The sequence below is a fragment of the Gossypium raimondii genome, chromosome 1, assembly GCF_025698545.1.
Source record: "Gossypium raimondii isolate GPD5lz chromosome 1, ASM2569854v1, whole genome shotgun sequence".
NCBI lineage: Eukaryota > Viridiplantae > Streptophyta > Magnoliopsida > Malvales > Malvaceae > Gossypium > Gossypium raimondii.
The window spans coordinates 1648397-1671915 of record NC_068565.1 but is presented as its reverse complement, the minus strand read 5'-3'; the positions used below and the strand labels follow the sequence as shown (position 1 = coordinate 1671915).

Below are 23519 nucleotides of genomic sequence, written 5' to 3'. Positions count from 1 at the left end.
TATTAAATAATTACTTTTATTAAAAATATTTTAAAAATAAAATACAAAATTTTAAAGATAATTATAAATAACAATATTGTTCTTTAAGATAACTAGACATGAGATGCATCGGATAATTGTATATACATTTTGAAAAGATATATTTTAAAATAATCCACTTTAATTGAAAAAAGCATGAAATATTTTATTAAATATTTTATTATCCAAAATATTAAAAATATTAAAAAGAAATTCAGATAGGATTAAGATTTCCTTTTACAATTTTAAATTGCATGAATATGTATAAATAAGATTTATTTTTATTAATATATAAAAAATAATTAAATATATCAAAATCCTAATACGTTAAGCATTTATCTGAGACCCTCTATTTGTCCGACTTTTAGTCCTAAAATGAGTGAACTGGTCTCCTTTGGCACCACATTCTCTTCTTCTCCAGTTCCGTTAGTACCATGTATCAATAATGGTGTAATGAGCGTGGAGATATTAGGAACAAATATCATTATTGTCAAATTCAATGCTAACTCGAGGAGATTCAATTTAGTGATGGATGCCCCATCGGCGTGACTTGTATTCATGATGTTCGTGTCATTGTTTACGTTTTTCTTCGGAGCAATAAGTTCATGTTAGACATTTTATTCCAGTATCAATTAATTTCAACTAAGTGTTCATATCGATTTTTTATAATATGCATAAAGTTGGGCTTTTGTTCTTACGTACCAATATTTGTTATCTCATCCTTTCCTTAATTGTAAAAGCTTTACATATCACCACCGAATAAAGTCCTTCCGTTGATACATGATGATTGCTCTAGAAGAAGGTGGTCTCGTCCAATTTAATTATGGATTTTAATTTATTTGTTGTACCAAAAAAGACTATACCTATTTTATTACTTTAGACCTATGTTATTATTAGAGGTGCTCATGGGGCGGGCCGGGACCAGAAAATTTTTTGGCCCGCATGGGCCTAAAATTTTTTCTAGGCCCGACTCGGGAAAAAAATTTCTAAGCCCGAGCTTGGCTCGACCTGGCCTATTTTTTTAATAAACACCAAATATTTATTTTTAAAATAAAAAATAAAAAAGTATTCTAAAATTAAAAAAATTAAAAAATATATTTATTATATTCGGGCCGGGCTGGGCCGAGCCAAAAAAAGTGGTGCCTGAGGCCCGGCCTATTTTTTAAACGGGCCTCTTTTTTTGCCCAAACCCATATTTTGGACCTATAATTTTACCCGAATCTTCCCATATTTCGGGGGCCATCGGGCCGGGCTGGACCTCCCGACCCATGAGCACCTCTAGTTATTATGTAATGGTGTTTTTATCCCATCCTTTCCTTAATCGAAAAAGTTTCACATTTCAATAAAATTTCGCTTTCCAAAAAAAAGAAAATACAACCATTTTATTTTAAAAATATAAATATAAAAATATAATTAAGACACGTAGTTATAAATTATTTAATTTTAAAAAAAATAAAGAAAATTGGTGGGTACCAATTTTGATACAACCAATGAAAATTTGATAGAAGAAAAATCAAAATCAAGATGTTAAATCAATTTTAGGAAATTGTTATGTAACAACATTATCAACCATACATGATAAAACCTGGGAAATCAAATCCTCACAAAAAAATCTCCTTTAAGGACTGATGTGCAAATTGTTAAAAACACAAGCACCCAGTTTGACAAATTAAGAGCCATTCTAAAGACGCCACGTATATTATTCTCAAACCACATCCAATCTCGAAAAATCACCCTTTATTTTCCAGTTCAATTCCGCCATTTCTTTACTCCACAGCGACCCATTTCTAGCTTTAATCATCTTATTTTGGTATACCCTCTTCTTTTTTTTTTTTCTCAGTTCCTCTTCTTGCAAAGGTAACTTCAATCCCTTTTCCTCTTTTTTCTTGGTATAGTATAGTTTCATTGTTTTGAATGAAGAGTTATTAGTGATTGGTTTTCTGGGTCTTTTATCTTTATATGTTGTTTATATGCCTTTGAATTACATTTTTCTTTGTGAATTAGCTGGTTGAGTAATGAATTCCATAATGGGTTTTTTTTTGTGATTGAAGATTTGGGAAAGAAAGTTTGGATTTTTATTTTTATTTTTTTTGTGCGTGTGTGGTGGTTGCTGTGAATGCTAGTTTTTGCTTTGCTCTCCAGCAGGTTGATAATTAGTAGAAATAAACCTTTTCTATATGATAGTTTTATATTCTTAGACACACTTCACTGTTATTTTCTCTCTTTTTAGTACACTAAAGCTTAGCTGTGGGTAGTACAGTAGCATATCTTGGCATTAAGTTTTGGGGATTAATTAACTTTTCCAAATTTTTTAGGGGCTTAATAAGAATTTCCAAAAATTTTGTAAGGTTTAATTTAATTTTCTATAAATTATAAAGGACTTAATGATAATTACCCAAATTTTGGGGGACGGGGACGGGGCAAGGACTCCTAGCTCCTATAAGGATCTGCCTCTGGCCACCAGCCTCGCTACTTGCATATCACCCGCAAAATGAGACTGTCAGTGAGACTCGAAGTCTAGTGCTTGCTAGGATGCTAATGACTACTCAAGCGGCTGAGTCCGTTCAGTTTTCAGATTGGAACAAAGAAGTTTTTTATTTCTTTTTGAAATAAAATTTGGGTTATGCTTGGTTGCACTTATGGACTCAAATAGTTGAATAATTCAAGTGTTTTTTTGTTACAATGATTTATTTGTTTATAATGCAGATGGCAGCATCGTCAGCATGCTTGCTAGGAAACGGTCTGTCTACTCACAGAACTAAATCGAAGTTGAGTAAAGACTTTTATGGGAGGAATATTGTATTTACCCCCGCCATTTCATCGTTGGGTCGGAAATCGAATGCCGTACTCGTAAAGGCATCTTTAAAACTTAAACAACATGAAGGAAGAAGGGGATTCTTGAAGTCATTACTCGGAACTGCTGGAATTGGAGTTCCGGCTTTACTAGGAAATGGTAAAGCGTATGCTGATGAACAAGGGGTTTCTTCCTCGAGAATGTCGTATTCTAGGTTTTTGGAGTATTTGGACAAGGACAGGGTTAAAAAAGTGGATTTGTTTGAAAATGGAACGATAGCTATTGTGGAAGCTGTCTCTCCTGAGTTGGGAAACCGTGTTCAACGAGTTCGTGTGCAGTTGCCAGGACTTAGCCAAGAACTTCTTCAGAAGTTTAGGGAGAAGAACATTGACTTTGCTGCCCATAATGCTCAAGAAGACTCCGGTTCGTTGTTATTTAACTTGATTGGCAATCTAGCATTCCCATTAATCTTGATTGGAGGGTTGTTCCTTCTTTCAAGGAGATCGTCTGGTGGAATGGGAGGTCCGGGTGGGCCTGGTTTTCCCCTTGCTTTTGGTCAATCGAAAGCAAAGTTTCAAATGGAACCTAACACCGGTGTAACATTCGATGATGTTGCTGGAGTTGATGAAGCAAAGCAGGACTTCATGGAGGTTGTGGAGTTCTTAAAGAAGCCAGAAAGATTTACCGCAGTCGGGGCTCGTATCCCTAAAGGTGTTCTTCTCATTGGCCCTCCTGGAACCGGAAAGACTCTTCTTGCTAAGGCAATTGCCGGTGAAGCTGGTGTGCCATTCTTCTCCATTTCCGGTTCTGAGTTTGTTGAAATGTTTGTTGGTGTTGGTGCTTCTCGAGTTCGTGATCTTTTCAAGAAGGCCAAGGAGAATGCCCCCTGTATTGTCTTTGTGGATGAAATTGATGCCGTTGGACGACAAAGAGGAACTGGTATTGGTGGAGGGAATGATGAGAGAGAGCAAACTCTTAACCAGCTTTTGACCGAAATGGATGGTTTCGAGGGTAACACCGGTATCATCGTAATTGCAGCAACTAACAGAGCTGACATTCTTGATTCCGCTTTGTTGAGGCCAGGACGGTTTGATAGACAGGTAAAAACATATAATTATTGCTCGTATGTTGTATCATTCTTATTAGCTACACAACAAAGTAGCCAACATGATGCTTTAATGCAGGTCACTGTTGATGTTCCGGATATCAGAGGCAGAACTGAGATACTAAAGGTTCATGGTAGCAACAAGAAGTTTGAAACTGATGTATCATTTGATGTTATAGCCATGAGAACGCCTGGTTTTAGTGGAGCAGATCTAGCAAATCTATTAAACGAAGCTGCTATATTGGCTGGTCGGCGTGGCAAGACCGCAATTTCATCTAAAGAAATCGATGATTCAATTGATAGGATCGTGGCTGGAATGGAAGGAACAGTTATGACTGATGGAAAGAGCAAAAGCTTGGTTGCATACCACGAGGTCGGCCATGCCATTTGCGGGTGAGTGAAATAAGAGCATGTTAATTTACTTTTCGTGTTTCATACCTCAAATAACGTCTTCAACTCTCATTATGCATGCTTGTTCGTTTTTATCTGTTAATACTGTCGTCTTTATTTTAGAATGACTGTTTAAGAAACTTACGATTGTGATACCTTCATGTCTCAGAACTTTGACACCGGGTCACGATCCTGTTCAAAAAGTCACCTTGATTCCACGTGGCCAGGCACGCGGTCTTACCTGGTTCATTCCTTCAGATGACCCTACCTTGATCTCCAAGCAACAACTCTTTGCAAGAATTGTTGGTGGACTTGGTGGCAGAGCCGCAGAGGAAATCATCTTCGGTGAACCTGAGGTGACAACAGGTGCAGCTGGTGATTTGCAGCAGATTACTGGTTTGGCTAAACAGGTAATTCCACATTTCTAAGCTTCTGCTTCAAGCTCAGTAAAATTCAGCTGTCGTTCTATGCCACTTGATTGGTTTTTATTAGAAATTCTCTGCAACGAGTTCCTTACTGCATATGCCTAACTTTTTGTAGCATAGTGTTGCTCTGTTTATAGTTCAAGTTGCTTTTGTTGGATTACCTGCATATCTCCAGTTTATCCGTCTGCCATGAGTTACCTAGGAACAAGTCGCTTTTGTTGGATTACCTGCATATCTCCAGTTTATCCCTCTGCCATGAGTTACCTAGGAACCATTTAATCCAGGGGCACAGAAATGCTTAATGGCCCCCATGAAACTGTCTTGTGCTGGATTTGTCTACTACATACCGCAGCAATGTAATTTAACAAAACTGTGAATCAATCTTTGCAGATGGTGGTGACATTCGGAATGTCCGAAATTGGTCCATGGTCCCTTATGGACTCATCAGCCCAAAGCGCCGACGTCATAATGAGAATGATGGCAAGAAACTCAATGTCAGAAAAACTCGCCGAAGACATCGATACTGCCGTCAAGAGGCTATCAGACAGTGCTTACGAGATTGCGTTGCAACACATAAGGAACAACCGTGAAGCCATTGACAAGATCGTCGAAGTCCTCATTGAGAAGGAAACGATGAGCGGAGATGAATTCAGGGCAATCCTTTCGGAGTTTGTTGAAATCCCGGCCGAAAATCAGGTCCCTCCTTCAGTACCCACCCCAGTCTCTGTTTAAGCAGACAGTGTTAAACAAGTTGTACAAGTAGTTCACTCTTTTTATGTTACACATTAAATGGTTTAAATTTATACTGTAATCTTTCACTTATATGTAATTAGAAAATGTATGTATACTGATTTTTAATTTATGAATGAGAAAATGGAACAGTTTTTGAGCTTTGTCCAAGTTAGAGGTGTTCATTGGCCGGATTTGGGTTGAACTTAAGCATAATATTAACACACTTTATATTTACTTAAGCCTAATCGAAATATGAATTTAAAATTTTGCTTAAGCTTGCTCACATTTATAAATAGTTAATTCAAATTCATCTTTGTCCTACCTATATTTTTAAAAAATATTTATATATTTTAATTTAATATATTTTCTTTTATTAAATTTTATAGATAATCATCTTAACAATTTTTTAATATTTACATTATAGTATTATATATTACTATATATTTAATTATTATGTGTTATAAATTATACAATATATATATATAACTTAGTATATTATATTATAGACATAGAAAATGGATTGGGCTCGGGTCCGAAAAGTTTAAGTCCAAGCTTAGCTCATAATTTAATCGGGTTTGATTTTTTTGTCCAAGCTCATCTATTGGGCATAATATTTTTGCTTACACCATCTTAAATTTTATATGGGCTTAAGCGGGTACATGTCTAATTCAAGCTTAAAGGCATATCTAAAATTTTATAATTTACATACTATAAAATATAATGATATTTAAAATTTTAATAAAAATATATATAGCCTATCCTTGGATTAGTTTCAACAAAATTAAAATAAAAATAGTGTGAAATTAAAATAAACAACTAAGTTTACATGATAAACTTTCTTAAATCATACGAGGATAATTTTTACATGCAGTTAATATAGAAAATAATAATTTATTATTTCAACAAGAACTCAATTCAAAAATAATTAAAAATTTCATTTTTTTAGACTTAACTTAATACATCATAATTTTCAAAACCTAAACCCATTTAATATCTAATAACTTTTTACTCTCTTTTTTTTTCCTACTCACATCATGATGTGGTGTGTGCCGTAATCTAGTAATAATTATACCTTACAAGACCCTAATGATTGAGCTTCCATCCACCTTTGTTTATTAACTCTAGCAATGAACTCTTCAACTCTTTTATTAAATTCCGGCAATTCAATCTCTTGATGATCTTCAACAATCGACCTTCCATGTTCGACCTTCCATGTTTTCGTTTCTTTCACTTCGATCAACCCTTTTTCTTCTTTAATTTCACATGTTCGTTCCTCTTCCAAGGGGTCGACCTTCGATGTTATCACGTCTTTCACTTCGAACGACCCTTTTTCTTCTTCTTCTTCAACTTCACGTGTTTGTTCTTCCTCCCCGGACTCGGCTTCCGATGTTATCACTTCTTTCACTTCGAACAACCCTTTTTCTTCTTCTTCTTCAGTTTGATCAAATCCTCCCTTTCCTTCTTCGGAATCCATTGCCTTATAATCTCCCACCTCTCGAGGCACCGTCGTTGAGACTGAAACACCCTTAACCCTTCGATTCCTCTCGACATACTCATCATAAACATCACGACCTGGAGAAACTTTTGAACCAACGAGCCCGGATTCTCCAACAAGGAATACAACAATGACATTAACCACGATAAACAAACATTTAGGGTTGAAAAAAGAAGACCAAATACACGGAAGAGAGATTATAACAAATTGCTTCATTGATGAACATAAAGAAGGATTAACGGACCAAAATGAACTAAGAATTAAAATCCCAAAAACAGCCACAAAATGAAGAAAATTATGACTTGAAAACTGGGTTTTCCTATATTTCTTCATTGCTTGAATCTTCTTTGCCCTAATGGAATCCATGAAAATTTTCAATCGATTTTTTTTGGTGGCTAAAATGGGATTTTGTATTAGAAAAACTTATGCATAGACTGAACATTCAACAAGGTGGCAACATTGAGTTGATTATATATAGTGGGGACTAAACAAAAGGAGGATATATTTTGGTGATATTCAATAGATTCTATATTTTTTTTAATTGCTTTTTTTTTTATGTTTTGTTTTTTTGCATGAGGTTACTTTATGGAAGAAAAGAAAAGTAGGGTAAGTTAGGTTAAAAATAGACTTGTTTACGGGTTAAGGGTGAGTTTGGATGGACGGTGCGTTTATCTGCGGTTAGTGTAAAAACAGCGGTGACGGTGAGATTAGATACTGTAGCGATACTGTAACGTAAAACAAAAAGTAAGCTAAACGCACCGCACCGCACCCAATCGCCCATCCAAACCCACCCTAAGTCTTCTATTCTGTTCAATAGGTTGGATTCAATTTAGGTCGTGTTTGAATAAATATTTTTTTTTTGTTTTTGAATCAGTTGGTCAAATTTGAATTTAAATTATATTATTTTAAAATAATAAAATGAGCTATCCGAGCAGGTTAGGTGGAGCAAGTTTTAGGCTTGGTTCCAAATTATAATTTCATATATGAGCTTGGGCCACTCAAAAAGTCCGTTTTATTGTTTAAAAATTAATAAAATATATTTTTATATTTTTTAATTATTGAACAGTTAATCAAATTAGGTCGAGTTAAAGTAAAAATTGCCAAATTTAATCTTAGCCTAAAACAAGCTGGGTTGATCGAGTTGTCCGACCCATGACCACTTTTAGACACCTTTAATTAAGAATATACTTTTTCTATTAAGCACGTATTTAATTAAGTTGATTTTTTTTTACAAACCTTTAGTGTTCAATAGCTATATTGAGTCCCGATTAATTCAAAATCGAATTAGGTTAAACCCTTAAACAAGAGGCAAACTCTTTTAATATTGTTTTCTCTATTTATAAAACTTGAACTCGAAGCTTTATTTAAAAGATATCGAATTAATTTTTAATTTATATAATAATATTAACTTATTTTTAATTGGTTATAACTATAAAAATATATAATAAAAAAATTAGCAGTAGAAAGTGTGAATGAAGTGGTGAGGTGCTTTTTTCATGGGTGCATGCTGTACAAGAGAAAGGGAAATTTTGCATGCTTTGGCTTTTATATATATATATATATATAATTGAAGTCGTAAATAGCACGTGTGTTAAATGACGTCATATCAACCCTTTTTTATTTAATTAAAAACATTTGGTTGCAAGTGAAATACTGACTTAATATTGCATCATGTCAGTAAAATAACGAAGGTTAACTTAAAAGTTTACTGATAGATTGAGTTTTAATTCGGTTGATATTAATATTGCTGTTAATGTAGGAGGACGTGGATTCGAGTTCTAAGCATTATATTAACTTAGAAACTTTCAGATACTTCTACAATTAAATTAAATTTTTAAAAAACAAAAATCAAGTAGACTAAGGGTGGGTTTGGATGGGCGATTGGGTGCGGTGCGGTGCGTTTAGCTTACTTTTTGTCTCACGCTACAGTATCGCTACAGTATCTAATCTCACCGCCACCGCTATTTTTACACTAACTGCAGGTAAACGCACCGCCCATCCAAACTCACCCTAACTCAATAATAACTAATTCAAGTGTTTAAAATATTTTTTATCTTAGGATAAAAGATTTTAGAGTAGCATTTAAGCGGCAATAAATGAGGGTCTAATTTAATATAAAATCACATGTAATTCGATATTGTGGGTTAAATTATTATTTGGGGTCTAAAATTTTTTTTCTAAGTTAGGTCATAAACAATTGTTCTCAAATTGGAGTTTAAATTAAACAATTGTTCTCACATTAAGACTTGAATTTTTTTTTGGTCCGGGTTCTTGAACTTGTAGGGTTAAAAAAGTTGTTTAACCCTCAATATTTTTAAAAAGTTCTTAACGAGATGCTACTCCGAATATTTGTTAAGTTGCTTAATAGAATTTAATTTATTTACAATTTTTGCGGTTAATAAAACAATCCCTAATTGAACATGTATAGTGATATCTTAATCCGTAATTCTAACCTAAACAAGTGATATATAGTAACCATGCTTGTTGAATTACGATCAATTACAATCTCATATTCCTCTAAAATAGTTAGATCTTCAATATTCAATACTGGTACAAATTTTTCTAGCAGTCAAACTCGTTTGATCTATATTTTATTTAAGAGAATTTTGATTGTATCGAGAGTCTTCAATCTGATTCTTGACTTGATTCGAAATAATTTTACTGTCAACCTAAATAAGGCAAGATTAAACATTGCCAGAAATAAAACGAGATTTAACAATTTGTTAGTTTTTCCTTAAGTTACAATTTATTTTAATGTTGATCGAAAAAACCGGCACAAATCTTCTAATTATACATTACCCAAAAAAATAAAATAAAATATTACTTTAAACATAGTTTTAATTAGTATGAAATATAAAGGTGGAGTAAGATTTATCTAAGGCGGTACCGAAATTAGAGGGGGTTGACAGGGGTCTCGATTTCTCTTAAAATAGAAAGTTTTTCATTTAGGTTCTTTTATAATTTATAAAATTTTAAATTAATAATAGTAAAATTGACCCCCGAAAAATAACAAAAATTTAATTTAATCTTTTAAAAATTATAAAAATATAAATTATTAAAATAATAAAATTATATTTTTACCATTATAAAGATATATAATTTAATTTCATCCCAATTTTTTTTTTAACTTCCCCTTGATCTAAGGTTAATTAATTAATTAATTAACAGTTGCATGTGTAGCTACAAGTGGTAAGATGGGTTGTAAAGGGAGGTCCATTATTTTGTTTTTTTTTAAGTCATTGGGCACACACCAAGCAGGTGGATTTTATGGTTCTGTGGGCATAACTTTATTATTATTTTTAATTAATATAGTTTAGAAAGATTAATTTTTTCGGGTTTTGTAATTATTATTTTTGACAACTTAATTTTTAAAGTTTGAACTCGAGTTCTCTTTTTAAAAATACAATATATCTTGTCATTAATATTTTAAAATTTGGATTGATTATCAAACCAATTAAATCACCGATTCTTGGTTCAACTGTTTATTTAAAATAAATAAATAAATAATTAAAATTCATAAAAATAGTAAATGTATTAAAAAAGAGAGAGTATAAACCGGTTCAATCATATTGGTTCCAAATAATTCGCTAAAAACTCGATTTAATCTTTTTATTCGAATCAGATTCTAACAACACCGTTTATTATTACACTCAACTCATAAATAGAAGGATAACCTACACTCTCCTGCATTGACAATAGTGTTTATACCAATCGAGCTAAGACTCAATCGACTATTAACATAATATTATTATATACACATAAATATCTCCCTTGGAACGTCATACTCTTTTGGCTTTATTTATTTATTTCATAAAATATTGGGTTTGTCTTACAATTTAGTACACATTTTTTGGGGGGTTATTAAAGGTAGATTCAATGAATTAGCAATGCCTTTTAGGAGATTATCAACGAAGCTTCAAATGAGGCTTTTTTCCCAATGTGACGTAAACCTAAGATTGCATTCAGCTTATTGGATGGAGTGATAAAATTTTGATATTTTTTAAATAAAATTTTAAATTTGAATATTGTGAATAGAGAAAAAAAAAACAGTTGTGGGTACTGAGTAGGGGTGAGGGAGGTCAGAAATAAATAAAAATATTTTGAGAGAGTAAATTTTTAAAAATTAAAAGGACTAATAGAGAATTTTTCATTTTTTTAGGTGGAGTGCCAAGGTCACTACCTGCCCCATCTCTACGTCCCTTGTGGGAATTTTTTGCTCTCAAATTAATGTTCTATCTTGATTTAACTACGAGTTTAATTAAAACTTGATGTGAATACCAAAAATTAACTTTATTGGTTGTGAGGTTTTTGCTCTCGATTTAGGGTTTGGCCCAGAAAAGAGGGCAGAAAGTGGCTTTAGCCTTCTCTAAAATAGTAGATTTGTCATCTAACCTTTAATTTTTTTAAAATAAAATTACATATTAGTATAATGGTAAAATTCGACTCCGACCCTCCTAATAATTTGTTATTTATCTCTAACCCTTCAAAACAATTTTCTGATTTCATCCCTGATTCTATCCCGATTTAACTTTAAATTTAATCAAAACCCAGAATTTATATATATATAACTTTGTTGATTGGTGTTGAAATGGAATAGAGAATATAATGCTTTATGGAAGGGCGGTATTTGTTCATAAAAGTACTGCTTGATATTTGCTTAGATTCTCATAGTTTTCTTTTTCTTATTTTTTAGTCCTCTTGACTATTGAATGCATGGTTGAAATTCCTTGCTTAACAACTAAGAGATGCATATGGCCGGCAAAGGAATATGAGGCAATTTTATTTTCTTTTTTAAAATTTTGGTGCTTGGGAATCTCTTTTTGGTACCAAATGAGAACTATTCAACTGGTCCCTAGTTTAAGTTGGCTTTCGTAATTCAATCGTGCTAGAATTCTAGTGCTAAAGCTCGATATGATTTTATATATTTTTTTTAAAGATGGGGGAAAATTTAGTTCATTTTCCTTTTATTTGAGGTTTAATATGATTCGATTCAGAAATAATTGAGACTCAATTTAAAGGCAAATGTCTTTTGATTTTGAATTTTTTAAATGAAGAAAATAAGTGTTGGGAGAGCTACCCTCTGATTGAAGTCTAATATGACTAAGTTCCATAATAATTAGGATTCGATTTGTAGGGTGTGCCTCGTATTTTCAGAGAAACAGATCGCGACGAGAAGGATCACGATGTCGCGATGAGACAAAAACGACGTTATGACGTGTTCTCCCATTTGGCAGTCACATAATTTTAGACTCCAGGTAGGACTTCTTCTCCCAGTTAGACTCTAATTATTCTAGGGATATTTTGGTATGATTAGAACTCTAATCTTAGCCTATTTAAAAGGGCCATTGTATCACTGTTTTGATACGCCATTCAGCGAGGGTTTTTCTTTAAGTGCGACAAGATGTAGTCGTATATGAGTTTTGGTGAGAGTTTCGTGATAATTATGGAGAATAGTTTGTACATTTATGTGAGTGTCCTATGAGATTTAAGGTTTTGTTTACCGGTTTGCTCTTTGAGGTTTTGAACTTTGTATTCGGGGTTTTGGATAATGTATCGGATGTACATTTAGGTTATTCTCTCCATATTGTAGTCTCATTTGTTTAATAATTTAGTGAGAAGCCGATAACCTCTTTTTCCTGTGGTTTTTCCCTCTTTGAGGGTTTTCCACGTAAAATATTTGTGTTCGTTATTCTCTACTTTTCTTATTCGTTGTTTATATGGGTCAATCCTCAACACGATTTAAGTAAGGTTTGGCGAATAAGTAACTCAATCATGCTATAGGTTTATTTGAATTCTAGCAGTAGAGCTCTATATATTTTTAAGATGATTTTTTATTTCGAGTTTTGTAGATGGAAAACAAAGGTATCGAGTGAGCTTTTCTTTCATTTAGAGTCTAGTTTAACTCAATTCTAGAATAATCGAGACCTGGCAAAGAAGTAACTTATTCATATACATGTTTGAATTCAAATAGTAAAACCCAATATAGTTTTAAAAAGTTTTTTTTTCAAGTTTTGTAAATGAAATACAGAGACACCAAGAACTTTGATCTAATGTGTAATGTCATACATGAACTTTGATTTTGTACAATTTAATACGTGAAATTTTGATTTGATTCAACATTTACAAATCATTAACAACATTATTGAATTAGCACAATTTTACGTTAATATATTGCATACACAAACAATAATATTAATCAAATATGAAAATAAATACATATATTTATTTCTTTAAACGTATACTGATTGAATCAAAATCAAAATTTTATGTATATATATGAACCACAATTCAAGTTTCATTTATATAATTACACTAGATCGAAATGTATATATCAAATTACACACTAAACTAAAATTCTCGTATAAATTTAATATTTATCTCTTTTAAATAATCATATAAAGTCTCCACAAAACTCTAAAAATAGTAAAAAATAAAAGCATATGACAAACCCTAAACTTGTCTCTCTTTTATTCAATGTTCTTTTTTTTATGTTAAAATAAATTATAACACAAAGAAAAATGTTTTTTTCATATCTATTTTACAATTTATGTTCGAATTTATGGTCGTCTTTTAATAATGCCGTCCCAAAATTCAAACAAAAAATATTTGCATAGTTAAAAGTTTTAATTATATGAATTTATTTCTAAAGATTTTAACAAGATAACCACGTATAATTTAGTGTTAATGTATAAATTTACACACCGATAATCATTAAACTAAAACCCTAAAACTTATAGCGCATAGACGTGGATGTTAAATGTTTAACTTTATAATTCTTGTAAGGGATAAATATCAAATTTAAATGTAAATTTTTGTCCAACGATAATTTGATGCATGGATTTTGATTTGGTGCAATTATATACATGAAATTTGAATTGTGGTTAATATGTATACATGAAGCTTTGATTTTGATTTAATTGTGCACATTTAAAACAAATAAATGCATATATTTATTTTTTATCGAATTAATATAATAGTTTGTGTATGCAGATATCAATGTAAAAGGGTGCTAATTCGATCATGTTAGCGATTTTGTGAAAATTGAATCAAATTAAAATTTCATGTATAAAATCACACAAAATCAAAATTTATTTATGACATTGCACATTGCATCAAAGTTTACGTATGGTTTTGATGTTTATCTCTTGTTGAAAATATAGAGAATGGTTGGTACAAAACAATTAATCATGTTTGACATAATTTGAATGAAAGTAACAAATATTGATGTGACGTCTTGTCTCGAGACATGAAACCATTGTCCGGAGACTTCTCAATTTTCATTTAGAAGCTAGAGTAGAAAAATAGGAGAGACAAGTCTCGAGACATAGCTTTACATTTTGATAAATTGACCCATGAATCGTAACTTGGCTTCGAACTTTTATAAATGGGCACAACTAAGATTTATTTATGTATTAATATTCTAATTGTTCGCATGATTTATCTGCCACGTTTCTTGATACGACATCGATGTTACGTTTCTGATTTGTTTGAGTTGCTTTGGTAACAAATGTTACATATTATGATATCAATAAATTTTGTATTGATTCAATTCTTTTCCAATAGAGGGTTTTTTTTTATCCAATTTGACAACTTTTTACCAATTCAATAAATTTTGCATTGATTCAATTCTCTTCTAATTTATGATATCGGTTGGACCACCGATTGTCGATTCAATTGATGAATTTGATCTAATTTTGGGAACCGTGATTTAAGTTTGGTGGCCAGATGTGATTCACCTAGACCATCCATGGGTCAAGGCGCCTGCCTACCGATGGCCCATTCAAATATGAGAGGTTCGGTAAAATATAGGCCGAAATATGGGCTTGGGCAAAAACGAGGCCGTTTAAAAAGCGGGTCAGCCTCAGCACCACTTTTTGGCCAGCCCTTGCCTACCAAATATAATAAATATATATTTTTTAATTTTAAAATAATTTTTTTATTTTTTTATTTTTAAAATAATTTTTTAATGTTTATTTTAAAAATGGGCCGAGCCGGGCTCGAGCTTATGATATTTTTCCCGGGCCGGGCCTGGGCAAAATTTCAAGCCCATATTTCGGGCCGGGCCCAGGCCTAAGAGGCGGGCCAAAAATTTTCCAGGCCCGGCCCAGCCCATGGACAGGTCTAGATTCACCCTGCTATGACCAGAGCCTTTAAGAGGGAGGTCTAAGAGGTTTGTTTATTATTGATGGAAGGGGCCATGTATAAGCGATCACCTTAGAAATGAGTTGAATGTGGGTTCTAGTGAATAATAAAAACTATCATTTATATGTTAATTATAAAAAAATATATAAAAATTATTATTTATATTTTTTTATGATCCCTAAAAAATAAAATGAGTTAGGCTGGATCGAGTCCGAGTTAAAAATATAAATTGAACCTTGACTAGAAGTAGTTGGGTCGCCCAATCTATAAATGGTTAAAGTGTTTGAGAAGTCCTTATATTATAGGGAGTGAACAATTTAGCCCCTCTATTATTAAATTGATCAATTTAGTCCCTATTCTATTAAAATAATCAAGTAAGTTCAAATTGTAATAGTATTAACATTTACCGTATAAAAAGTGCATTGGAAATTACTTTTTTCAATCGCAATTCAATTCCAAACTAAAGATTTCATTTACAAAACCATAAAAGCTTTAAAAATATTAACTCTATTAAACAGTAAATGTTAACTATATTCGAATTTAGCATTATTTGATTTTTTTTAATAGTATAATGACTAAAATGACTCATTTAATAGTATAAGAACTAAGTTGATCTGGTTCCTATAATAAATGGACTCTTAAGTAGAGGTGTGCAAAACTCGGGTAAAACCGAAAAAATTCGGTTAACTGACCGAATTTGGTTAATCGGTCGGTTAACCGAATTTTTTCGATCGGGGGTCGGTTAATTATTTTTTGATTTTTCGGTTAACGGTTAATTCGGTTCGAAATCGGTCGGTTAACTGAATTTTTTGGTTTAACCGAAAAAATTAATAAATAAAATTATAATATATAAATAGGCCCACTATTCACCTAAACGCAATCCAAACCCAACCCAACCCAATCATAAAAATTACAAATAATTTAATAAATAAAAATAAAATTCTAAAACTAAAACTAAAACTAAAACTAAAGTCTAAAAGTCTAAAAATAATTTAATTATGTAGTGATTCAATTCGGTTAATTCGGGTAATTCAGTTAATTCGGGTAATTCGGTTAATTCGGGTAATTTTTAACCAAAAATAAAAAAAACATATAATTTTCAGTTAATTCGGTTAACCGACCAAATTAACCGAAAAAATTTTGGTTCGGTTAAATTTTTTGAAAAAATTTCAGTTCGGCTAACGGTTAAAAATTTTAAAAGGTCGGTTAATTTGATTAATATTATTTCGGGTCGGTTAACCGAATGAACACCCCTACTCTTAAGTACATTCACCTCCCATAAACACATCTAGTTGGACCTTACCCTTACAAATAGCAATCAAAGCCCATTGGAAGAGAAATTATTTCTTAGCCCAAAAACGAAAATTTGGGCTTGGCCAATTAAATAATCCAGCCCAACAATGTTGTTAATTAACATGTTACAAAAATGTTTTTATTTTTTAAATATAGAATTAATTAAAGAGTAAACTACAACCAAGGCCACTAAACTATTTGTACGTTTATGTTTTGGTGACTCAACTTCAAAACGTTACAGAATAATCAATAAACTATTTAAAAGTTTTCATTTAAGTTATCGAGCCTATACCAGTCGAGAACTCTCCTTCCCCTTTTCTTCTACAGTTCATTTTTTTCATAAAATGCCTTCAAACGTCACGAACCTGCAAACCGGAATCCAAATAGCTTTCTTCTCCGACCTCAAACGCTGACCGTTAGATCGACTTAGATATAAGGTATGTTCTTACCGATCATTAAATTGTCGCTTAGAGCTCACTTGTCAAACTTGAAAAAAAAAAAACTTAACAGCCCAATGACTTAAATAAAAACATTCGAACAGTTTAATAACTATTTTATAATTTTTTATAGTTAAATGACCAGAACATAAACTTACTAATAATTGAATGACCTAGGTACAATTTACCCTAAAAAGTTAATTAACCCAACAACCACCAAAATTCAATAGGAAACAAATAGCAAATTGTCTTTCTCTCTTCACACTGAGAAATCAAAAAAACAAAACAAAGTCACACCCTTTCGGAGATCTCAAAGGGTTTTATTACCCCTTCGATGTTTCCTAGGTTTATCTTAATCTCTCTTTGTTAGTGTTGTTTTTCCCCCCTTTCGACAGCTTCAAATTCCATCACCCTTTTTTTTTCTCTTTTTAACATAAATTTCCCATTATTTTCTTTAATCCCAAACAAATAGAGAGATTATACAGTAAAGGGTTTTTGTTTTTGTAATTAGAGATGTCAACTTTTTCTTCAATGCATTCTCCTTCATATTCACATTCATTCATTTGTTCTTCATCAATAAATGAAAAGAAAAATCAACGGTTTGTTTTCTCTTCTTTTCCGAGATTTTCTGTTCCGGCTAATGCTAAGGTGTTTCTTCAATGTCAAGCAAATTCGCATCAAAATGCTGTCCTCATGCAAGATGGTTAGTTGGGTTTTTTTTTGGTAATCTTAATCCCATCATTTATAATTTTAATCTCTGGGTTCTTTTAGTTTTGTTGGATTTTCAATTTGTTTTTTTTTTTGGTTGCTTGTTTTAGTCTGGGAATAATGGAATGCATGTCAAATGTTCGATGAAATTTCAGTTCTGGGAAATCTTTATTCTGTTTGGGGATTGAAAAGCATTGACTTGACTATCAATTAACTTAAATCCAAAGATATTTGCTAGTTTAGTTGTTTTTTCTTTTATGAGCAATTATTATCTTCCCTTTTAAGTTTAATCACACACACACACACACACACACACACATATATATATACACGGAAATCTTTATTACTGAGAAAAAGACTTAACTTGACTTCCAATTAGCTTAAACCCAAATATATTGCTGATTTAGTTGTTTTTCTTATATGAGCAAACTTATTAACTTACCTTTCAAGTGTTACATATGTGTGTGTGTATATATATTGTTATACGTACACCTAGCAAGCTCACTTCACGTCCTGTCGACCTTGCTGATCAACACAATGGACTAGAATTGCCTTGCGAACCAAGGACATATACAAGGTCAAGACCTCGCAAGCTCAAGACTCTGTGAGCCCAAAACCTCGTGAGCACACACAGCGTGGACCACACTACTGACATGGATAGAAATACCTACTAACCGTACATCACATTTATCCGTTTAGGACATAATTAGGTTGGCTATGCTCCAGGAAGTGCAGAACCAATGCGAGGACGACATGTGGCATCTCGGGAATGACCAAAAGCACTCCTTTTTAAGGTCGAAAGACATCTGAATAAGACACCTCTCTCTCCCCTCTTGCACTCTTAGCTATCTCTTTTCTTTTTCCAAACTCCAGTCTTCCCTGAGAACCCAGATTCTAATCATCTTCAATCACCTATGGCTATCCGCCCACCGGGTGAACCGTCACGAATTGTTGTAATCCCAACCTTGTATCAACATATATATAGGGAAATCATTTTTCTGTTTGAGATTGAGAGAAGGCCTTAACTTGCTGATTTGGTTGTTTTTCTTATTGCTGATTTGGTTGTTTTTCTTATATGAGCAAAGTTGTTAAATTCCCTTTTTAAGTTTAAATCCCATATACATACAAACATAATATTATATTTGTTTTTATGTACAGGTGCAGTGGCGACAAAAGTGTCACCGGTGGAAAAGGAAACTCCTATTGAGAAATTGAAAAGTGAGTTGTTGTCAGTTACATCTTCAAATGAATGGGATGAAAAGGCCGGTTTTGATATCAATGAAAATGAGTCAACCGTCAGTATCACGGTGGTCGGAGCTTCTGGGGATCTTGCGAAAAAGAAGATATTCCCCGCACTTTTTGCACTTTATTACGAAGGCTGTCTTCCTAAGGTTTAGGTTTTTCATCTTATAAGTATCACTTTAGTATTGTGCTCATAACTGCTTGCAACTTTAATCTGATGAATGGTGTTTGTAGCACTTTACTGTCTATGGTTATGCGAGGAGTAAGATGACTGATGCGGAACTAAGGAATATGGTGAGCAAGACCCTTACCTGTAGAATCGATAAAAGGTGAACTAGTTTTCTATCTTTTGATTGTGACTTGAAGTTTGCAGGCTGCCAAATGCGGATTTGATTTCGTCTTTTAATTGCTTGTAAAACTTTAATGGTTGTGATGTGTAAATTCAGGGAGAATTGTGGTGAAAAGATGGAAGAATTTCTTAAAAGATGTTTCTACCACTCTGGTCAGTATGATTCTGAGGAAAATTTTGCTCAGTTGGACAAGAAGCTCAAGGAGCATGAGGTAATGAGGTTTTTGATTCAGTTAACTGGAATTTCATACCATTTCGGGGTTGGGGAGTCAGGGTGTAGTTAGCGATGCTGACTTGCTGTCTATGATCATTTTTCAATCTGATGTGTTGGTGGGATATCGAGGGTTTCGACTTTTTCTGAGTGATGCATTGTGCACAATGTTGACTTATATCTCCGATTTTATAGATGAGTTGAGTTTATGCCAAAAGAGTTCAACACTTTCTCGAGTTTAAGTTTATTTTTTTAATTGGATAATTTGAAGTATTCTCGCATTTGTTCAATTAAATAACCATGGTAGTTGTACCTGTATGTTGCTCAGACTCTTCATTTTTTTTTAATTACACGTGTCCAACACATGGATATGGGAATATGGCCTTCAAGGATCCTATGAATACATGGAAAAACTTGGAAAAATCTAACCATGCCCACGCATCTGACATTTACACTGAAGTCCGAGCAACATAGGCTGCATCTATAGTTGAGTAATCTTTATGGAATTGCAATAGTATTTTACATGTGCAAGTGTTCTTTAAAACTTAGTATCGTAGCAGAATCTGTCTGTGCCTAATTATTCGTTTTTCTTTCGGTGAATAGAATTATTAACTGTTCTTTTCATAATATGAAATTCAGTTCTGATTGATGATGTGACACCGCTCATGCAGGGTGGGAAGGTTTCTAATCGCCTCTTTTATCTATCTATCCCTCCAAATATTTTTATTGACGCTGTAAAATGTGCAAGCTCGTCAGCTTCATCGGGTAATGGTTGGACCAGGGTCATTGTTGAGAAACCTTTCGGTCGAGATTCGGATTCATCTGCTGCACTGACAAAAGCGCTAAAGCAGTACCTAACCGAGGATCAAATTTTCAGGTAGAATTTTCTTGTCCCTATTGGTGCTTCTTGTGCAAAGAATTTGAACTGCAATCTGATCAAATCGATATTCTTTCTACAGGATAGACCACTATCTAGGAAAGGAACTTGTGGAAAATCTTTCTGTTCTGCGGTTCTCCAATCTTATATTCGAACCATTGTGGTCGAGGCAATATATTAGAAATGTACAATTGATATTTTCTGAAGATTTTGGAACCGAAGGACGTGGGGGGTAATCTACCATCTTCCATGGTTTTTTTTTTTCTATTTAGCTAAAACTACGTAAGGCTTGACCTTTTTGCTTCTGTTGTCGGTTTTCTAGGTATTTTGACCATTACGGTATAATTAGAGATATAATGCAGAATCATCTACTTCAAATACTTGCTCTCTTTGCTATGGAAACCCCCGTAAGTTTGGATGCCGAGGATATAAGAAACGAAAAGGTAACCTTATTCGGACTATCTTGCGATGTACTAGAAAGGTATTGTCTGTCTTAATTCATGTATTGACTCAACTGCTGCTGGGTGCCAGGTTAAGGTCTTGCGGTCAATGAGACCGTTGCAACTTGAAGACGTAGTTATTGGACAGTACAAGAGCCACAGTAAAGGAGGAGTTACTTACCCTGCCTACACGGATGACAAGACCGTGCCCAAAGATAGCTTGACCCCAACTTTTGCAGCCGCCGCCTTGTTCATAGACAATGCACGGTGGGATGGGGTGCCTTTTCTTATGAAAGCCGGAAAAGCATTACATAATAAGAGGTAAATGGAATTGGTAAAGAAATTCGGATTTGTATAATATTCGACTTGCCATAGGATTATTCAATACATGCATATTGCTAAGATTTCTTTCATCACCAGGGCGGAGATAAGGGTACAGTTCAGGCACGTGCCTGGCAATTTATATAACCGAAATTTTGGAACTGATCTTGATCAAGCTACGAATGAGCTCGTCATTAGAGTGCAGCCAGATGAAGCTATTTATTTGAAGATCAATAACAAGGTCCCTGGACTCGGGATGAGATTGGACTGCAGTAACCTAAACCTTCATTATGCTGCCAGGTAAACTTAAACATCACATTTTCAACTTTGCATTGTTTCCAGCTCGACAATCTCATGTTCTGTTGGTTACACGGACGAAATGCCATACGTAATTGCTCTTTACTGTTTAAAGATGTTGATAGAAGTTCATGTCGATTAAGTGTAGATATCGAAACTGAACTTATTGGCATGTTGAGTGTAGATATTCGAAAGAGATTCCGGATGCGTACGAGAGGCTTCTGCTGGATGCAATTGAAGGTGAGAGAAGATTGTTTATCCGGAGTGACGAGCTCGATGCAGCCTGGTCACTCTTCACTCCCGTTTTGGCAGAGCTGGAAGAGCAAAAAATAATGCCCGAATACTACCCTTATGGAAGCCGTGGCCCTGTCGGGGCTCATTATCTTGCGGCCAGATACAATGTTCGGTGGGGTGATCTTGGCTTAGACCAATCGGCCTAAGACTACACTTTGACATTGCTGTCATCGTCAATATAGATTTACCGACACGGAAAGCTTTGCTACAGATCTTTGTAAGAAGGGCTGGAAAAATTTTTAATCTTTACAAAGGTTTGCTTAAGAAAATTTAGGTTTTGTTTATCAACATGGTGGCCTAATTTGGTAAGAGCATGCACTTTGTGTAGAAACAAATTTAATGAACAAAAGAAGAGCTGGATTTGCCTTTGCTCCTCAGTTCTCTGTTTAAAATGTGGTGAAACGGAGTACCGGTCGTCTAATCGGTTCAACTTCTAAAATCTATTAGATTTGGGCAAAAAATTTGTTTAAAATATGGGTCATGTTGGGTATATATTTTTAAAGCTCGAGTCTAGTTCGAGGTTACTAAATTGTTAATAAGTGTACAATATTAAATTGTTTAAAAGTTTTTATTTAAGTTATTAAACTATTTAAATTTTATTTAAGTAATAAGGTTGATAAGTGTTCTTTTTAAAGTTTGGATAGTTAGTTTCAAGTGATAATTCAACAATTGGTACGATAAATCAATTTTCATTTACAAGTAGAAAATATGCGTTAGATCCTAATCGATTTGACGGTTGGTGTTGGAAATTGGAGAAGAGAGTTACTTTGGATTTTGATTAATAGATTTATGATGTTCAAAGTTGTTTTATGAAAAAAAAAATGTGATAATTTAATTAGGGCAGATGATTTGAATAGAAAATGCCATACAAGAATGACTTTCCCAATGACTTAAATGAAAATTTTTAAAATATCTTAGAACTAAATATATAATGTTATAATTAAATATCAAGAAATATATTAAAGTTGTTTATGTTTATAAAATTAATAAGAATATAAAAAAAATCTTAAATAATAAATAATATTAGCGAGTTTAACCCAACTAAATGGATTTAACAATTTACAAATCTGCATCAATTTATACACATTTTGAATATCATAATTTGGACTGAAATTTTTACCGTGCCAAGTTTAAACATGGTAATTTGCTAATATGGCACGGTAACATGGGTCGTGCCCAAGGGAGGTGGGGAGTGGTAGAAGCCTCGCCCCCTTAAATTATAAAATTTCACTTTTAGCATTTAGTTTTACCATATTTTAAATTAGTAAAAAATAGAATTATATTTTAATCTCTAAAAATGATAAAATTTTAATTTAATCTTTTAAAATTTATACAGATACAAACCATTAAAATTATAAAATTACATTTAAACTCTGATAAAAATATATAATTTAATTTCAATCCTTAAAAATATTTTTTTAACTTCACCCCTGCATAACAAAGGCATCCCTCCATACCACAATAGTCAAAGATTAATATGGCATGTTACATACCATAATAGTAAAAAAAATGCATCAAAACATACTACAAATAAGCCATAAATCTCAAAGTACTCAAAACAATTGAACATGGTGGAAATATGGGGAAAGTCCAAAGTGCCACAATATAACCCTAATCTCAAGTATTAAACAAATGATAATGGAAAATGTATGGAAATTTAGGATAATATTGGGGTCTAAAAAATATAAATAAATAAATAAATGGAACACGTTTTATACCTTTAATCGATTTAATTGTCGGTTTTTTTCTCAATTTCTTTGTATCTATTTTGAGTAATTTATTTAGAGGTGGGTTCAATTCTTATGTTTAGACCGATACATCAGTTGATTTCTAATTCAATCAGTCGGTCCGATCCGGTACAATTCAAATAATACCGACGTTAATTCATAATAAAACTATTGTTTTCAGAATTAAGGGTAAGTCTAGTTGACTTGTGAATTGATTGAACC

At 32.9% G+C, this 23519-nt stretch overlaps 2 protein-coding genes across 4 annotated transcripts; both read left to right on the top strand.

The window, feature by feature from the left end:
• The first annotated feature begins 1714 nt into the window (after nt 1-1714).
• Nucleotides 1715-5632, top strand: LOC105774517 (ATP-dependent zinc metalloprotease FTSH 2, chloroplastic). Of its 2 annotated transcripts, XM_012597031.2 has the most exons (5): nt 1715-1875; nt 2725-3912; nt 3997-4310; nt 4477-4717; nt 5123-5632. In XM_012597031.2, exons 2-5 carry the CDS (start codon nt 2725-2727, stop codon nt 5462-5464), a joined length of 2085 nt encoding a protein of 694 aa, XP_012452485.1. In that variant the 5' UTR covers nt 1715-1875; the 3' UTR covers nt 5465-5632. The 2 variants fall into 2 exon arrangements, with proteins under 2 accessions (XP_012452485.1, XP_012452493.2); XM_012597039.2 differs by lacking the exon at nt 1715-1875 and having other exon boundaries at nt 2719-3912.
• Nucleotides 5633-17088: 11456 nt separating this feature from the next.
• Nucleotides 17089-21947, top strand: LOC105774486 (glucose-6-phosphate 1-dehydrogenase, chloroplastic). 2 transcript variants are annotated; one of them, XM_012596995.2, is made up of 10 exons: nt 17089-17534; nt 18698-18930; nt 19016-19110; nt 19228-19342; nt 20013-20218; nt 20301-20450; nt 20541-20661; nt 20750-20979; nt 21079-21279; nt 21461-21947. In XM_012596995.2, exons 1-10 carry the CDS (start codon nt 17345-17347, stop codon nt 21714-21716), a joined length of 1797 nt encoding a protein of 598 aa, XP_012452449.1. In that variant the 5' UTR covers nt 17089-17344; the 3' UTR covers nt 21717-21947. The 2 variants fall into 2 exon arrangements, with proteins under 2 accessions (XP_012452449.1, XP_052485246.1); XM_052629286.1 differs by having other exon boundaries at nt 17346-17554.
• Nucleotides 21948-23519: the final 1572 nt, after the last annotated feature.

What these genes read in the sequence shown, in the direction of transcription:
- LOC105774517 (XM_012597039.2), top strand. Translation starts at nt 2,719, where the DNA reads ATGCAGATGGCAGCATCGTCAGCATGCTTGCTAGGAAACGGTCTGTCT. An exon ending in GTCGGCCATGCCATTTGCGG is followed by an intron (nt 4,311 to 4,476) that starts GTGAGTGAAATA and finishes TTCATGTCTCAG; the next exon opens with AACTTTGACACCGGGTCACG. An exon ending in TTACTGGTTTGGCTAAACAG is followed by an intron (nt 4,718 to 5,122) that starts GTAATTCCACAT and finishes CAATCTTTGCAG; the next exon opens with ATGGTGGTGACATTCGGAAT.
- LOC105774486 (XM_012596995.2), top strand. Translation starts at nt 17,345, where the DNA reads ATGTCAACTTTTTCTTCAATGCATTCTCCTTCATATTCACATTCATTC. An exon ending in TGCTGTCCTCATGCAAGATG is followed by an intron (nt 17,535 to 18,697) that starts GTTAGTTGGGTT and finishes TTTTATGTACAG; the next exon opens with GTGCAGTGGCGACAAAAGTG. An exon ending in AGAAGCTCAAGGAGCATGAG is followed by an intron (nt 19,343 to 20,012) that starts GTAATGAGGTTT and finishes CCGCTCATGCAG; the next exon opens with GGTGGGAAGGTTTCTAATCG.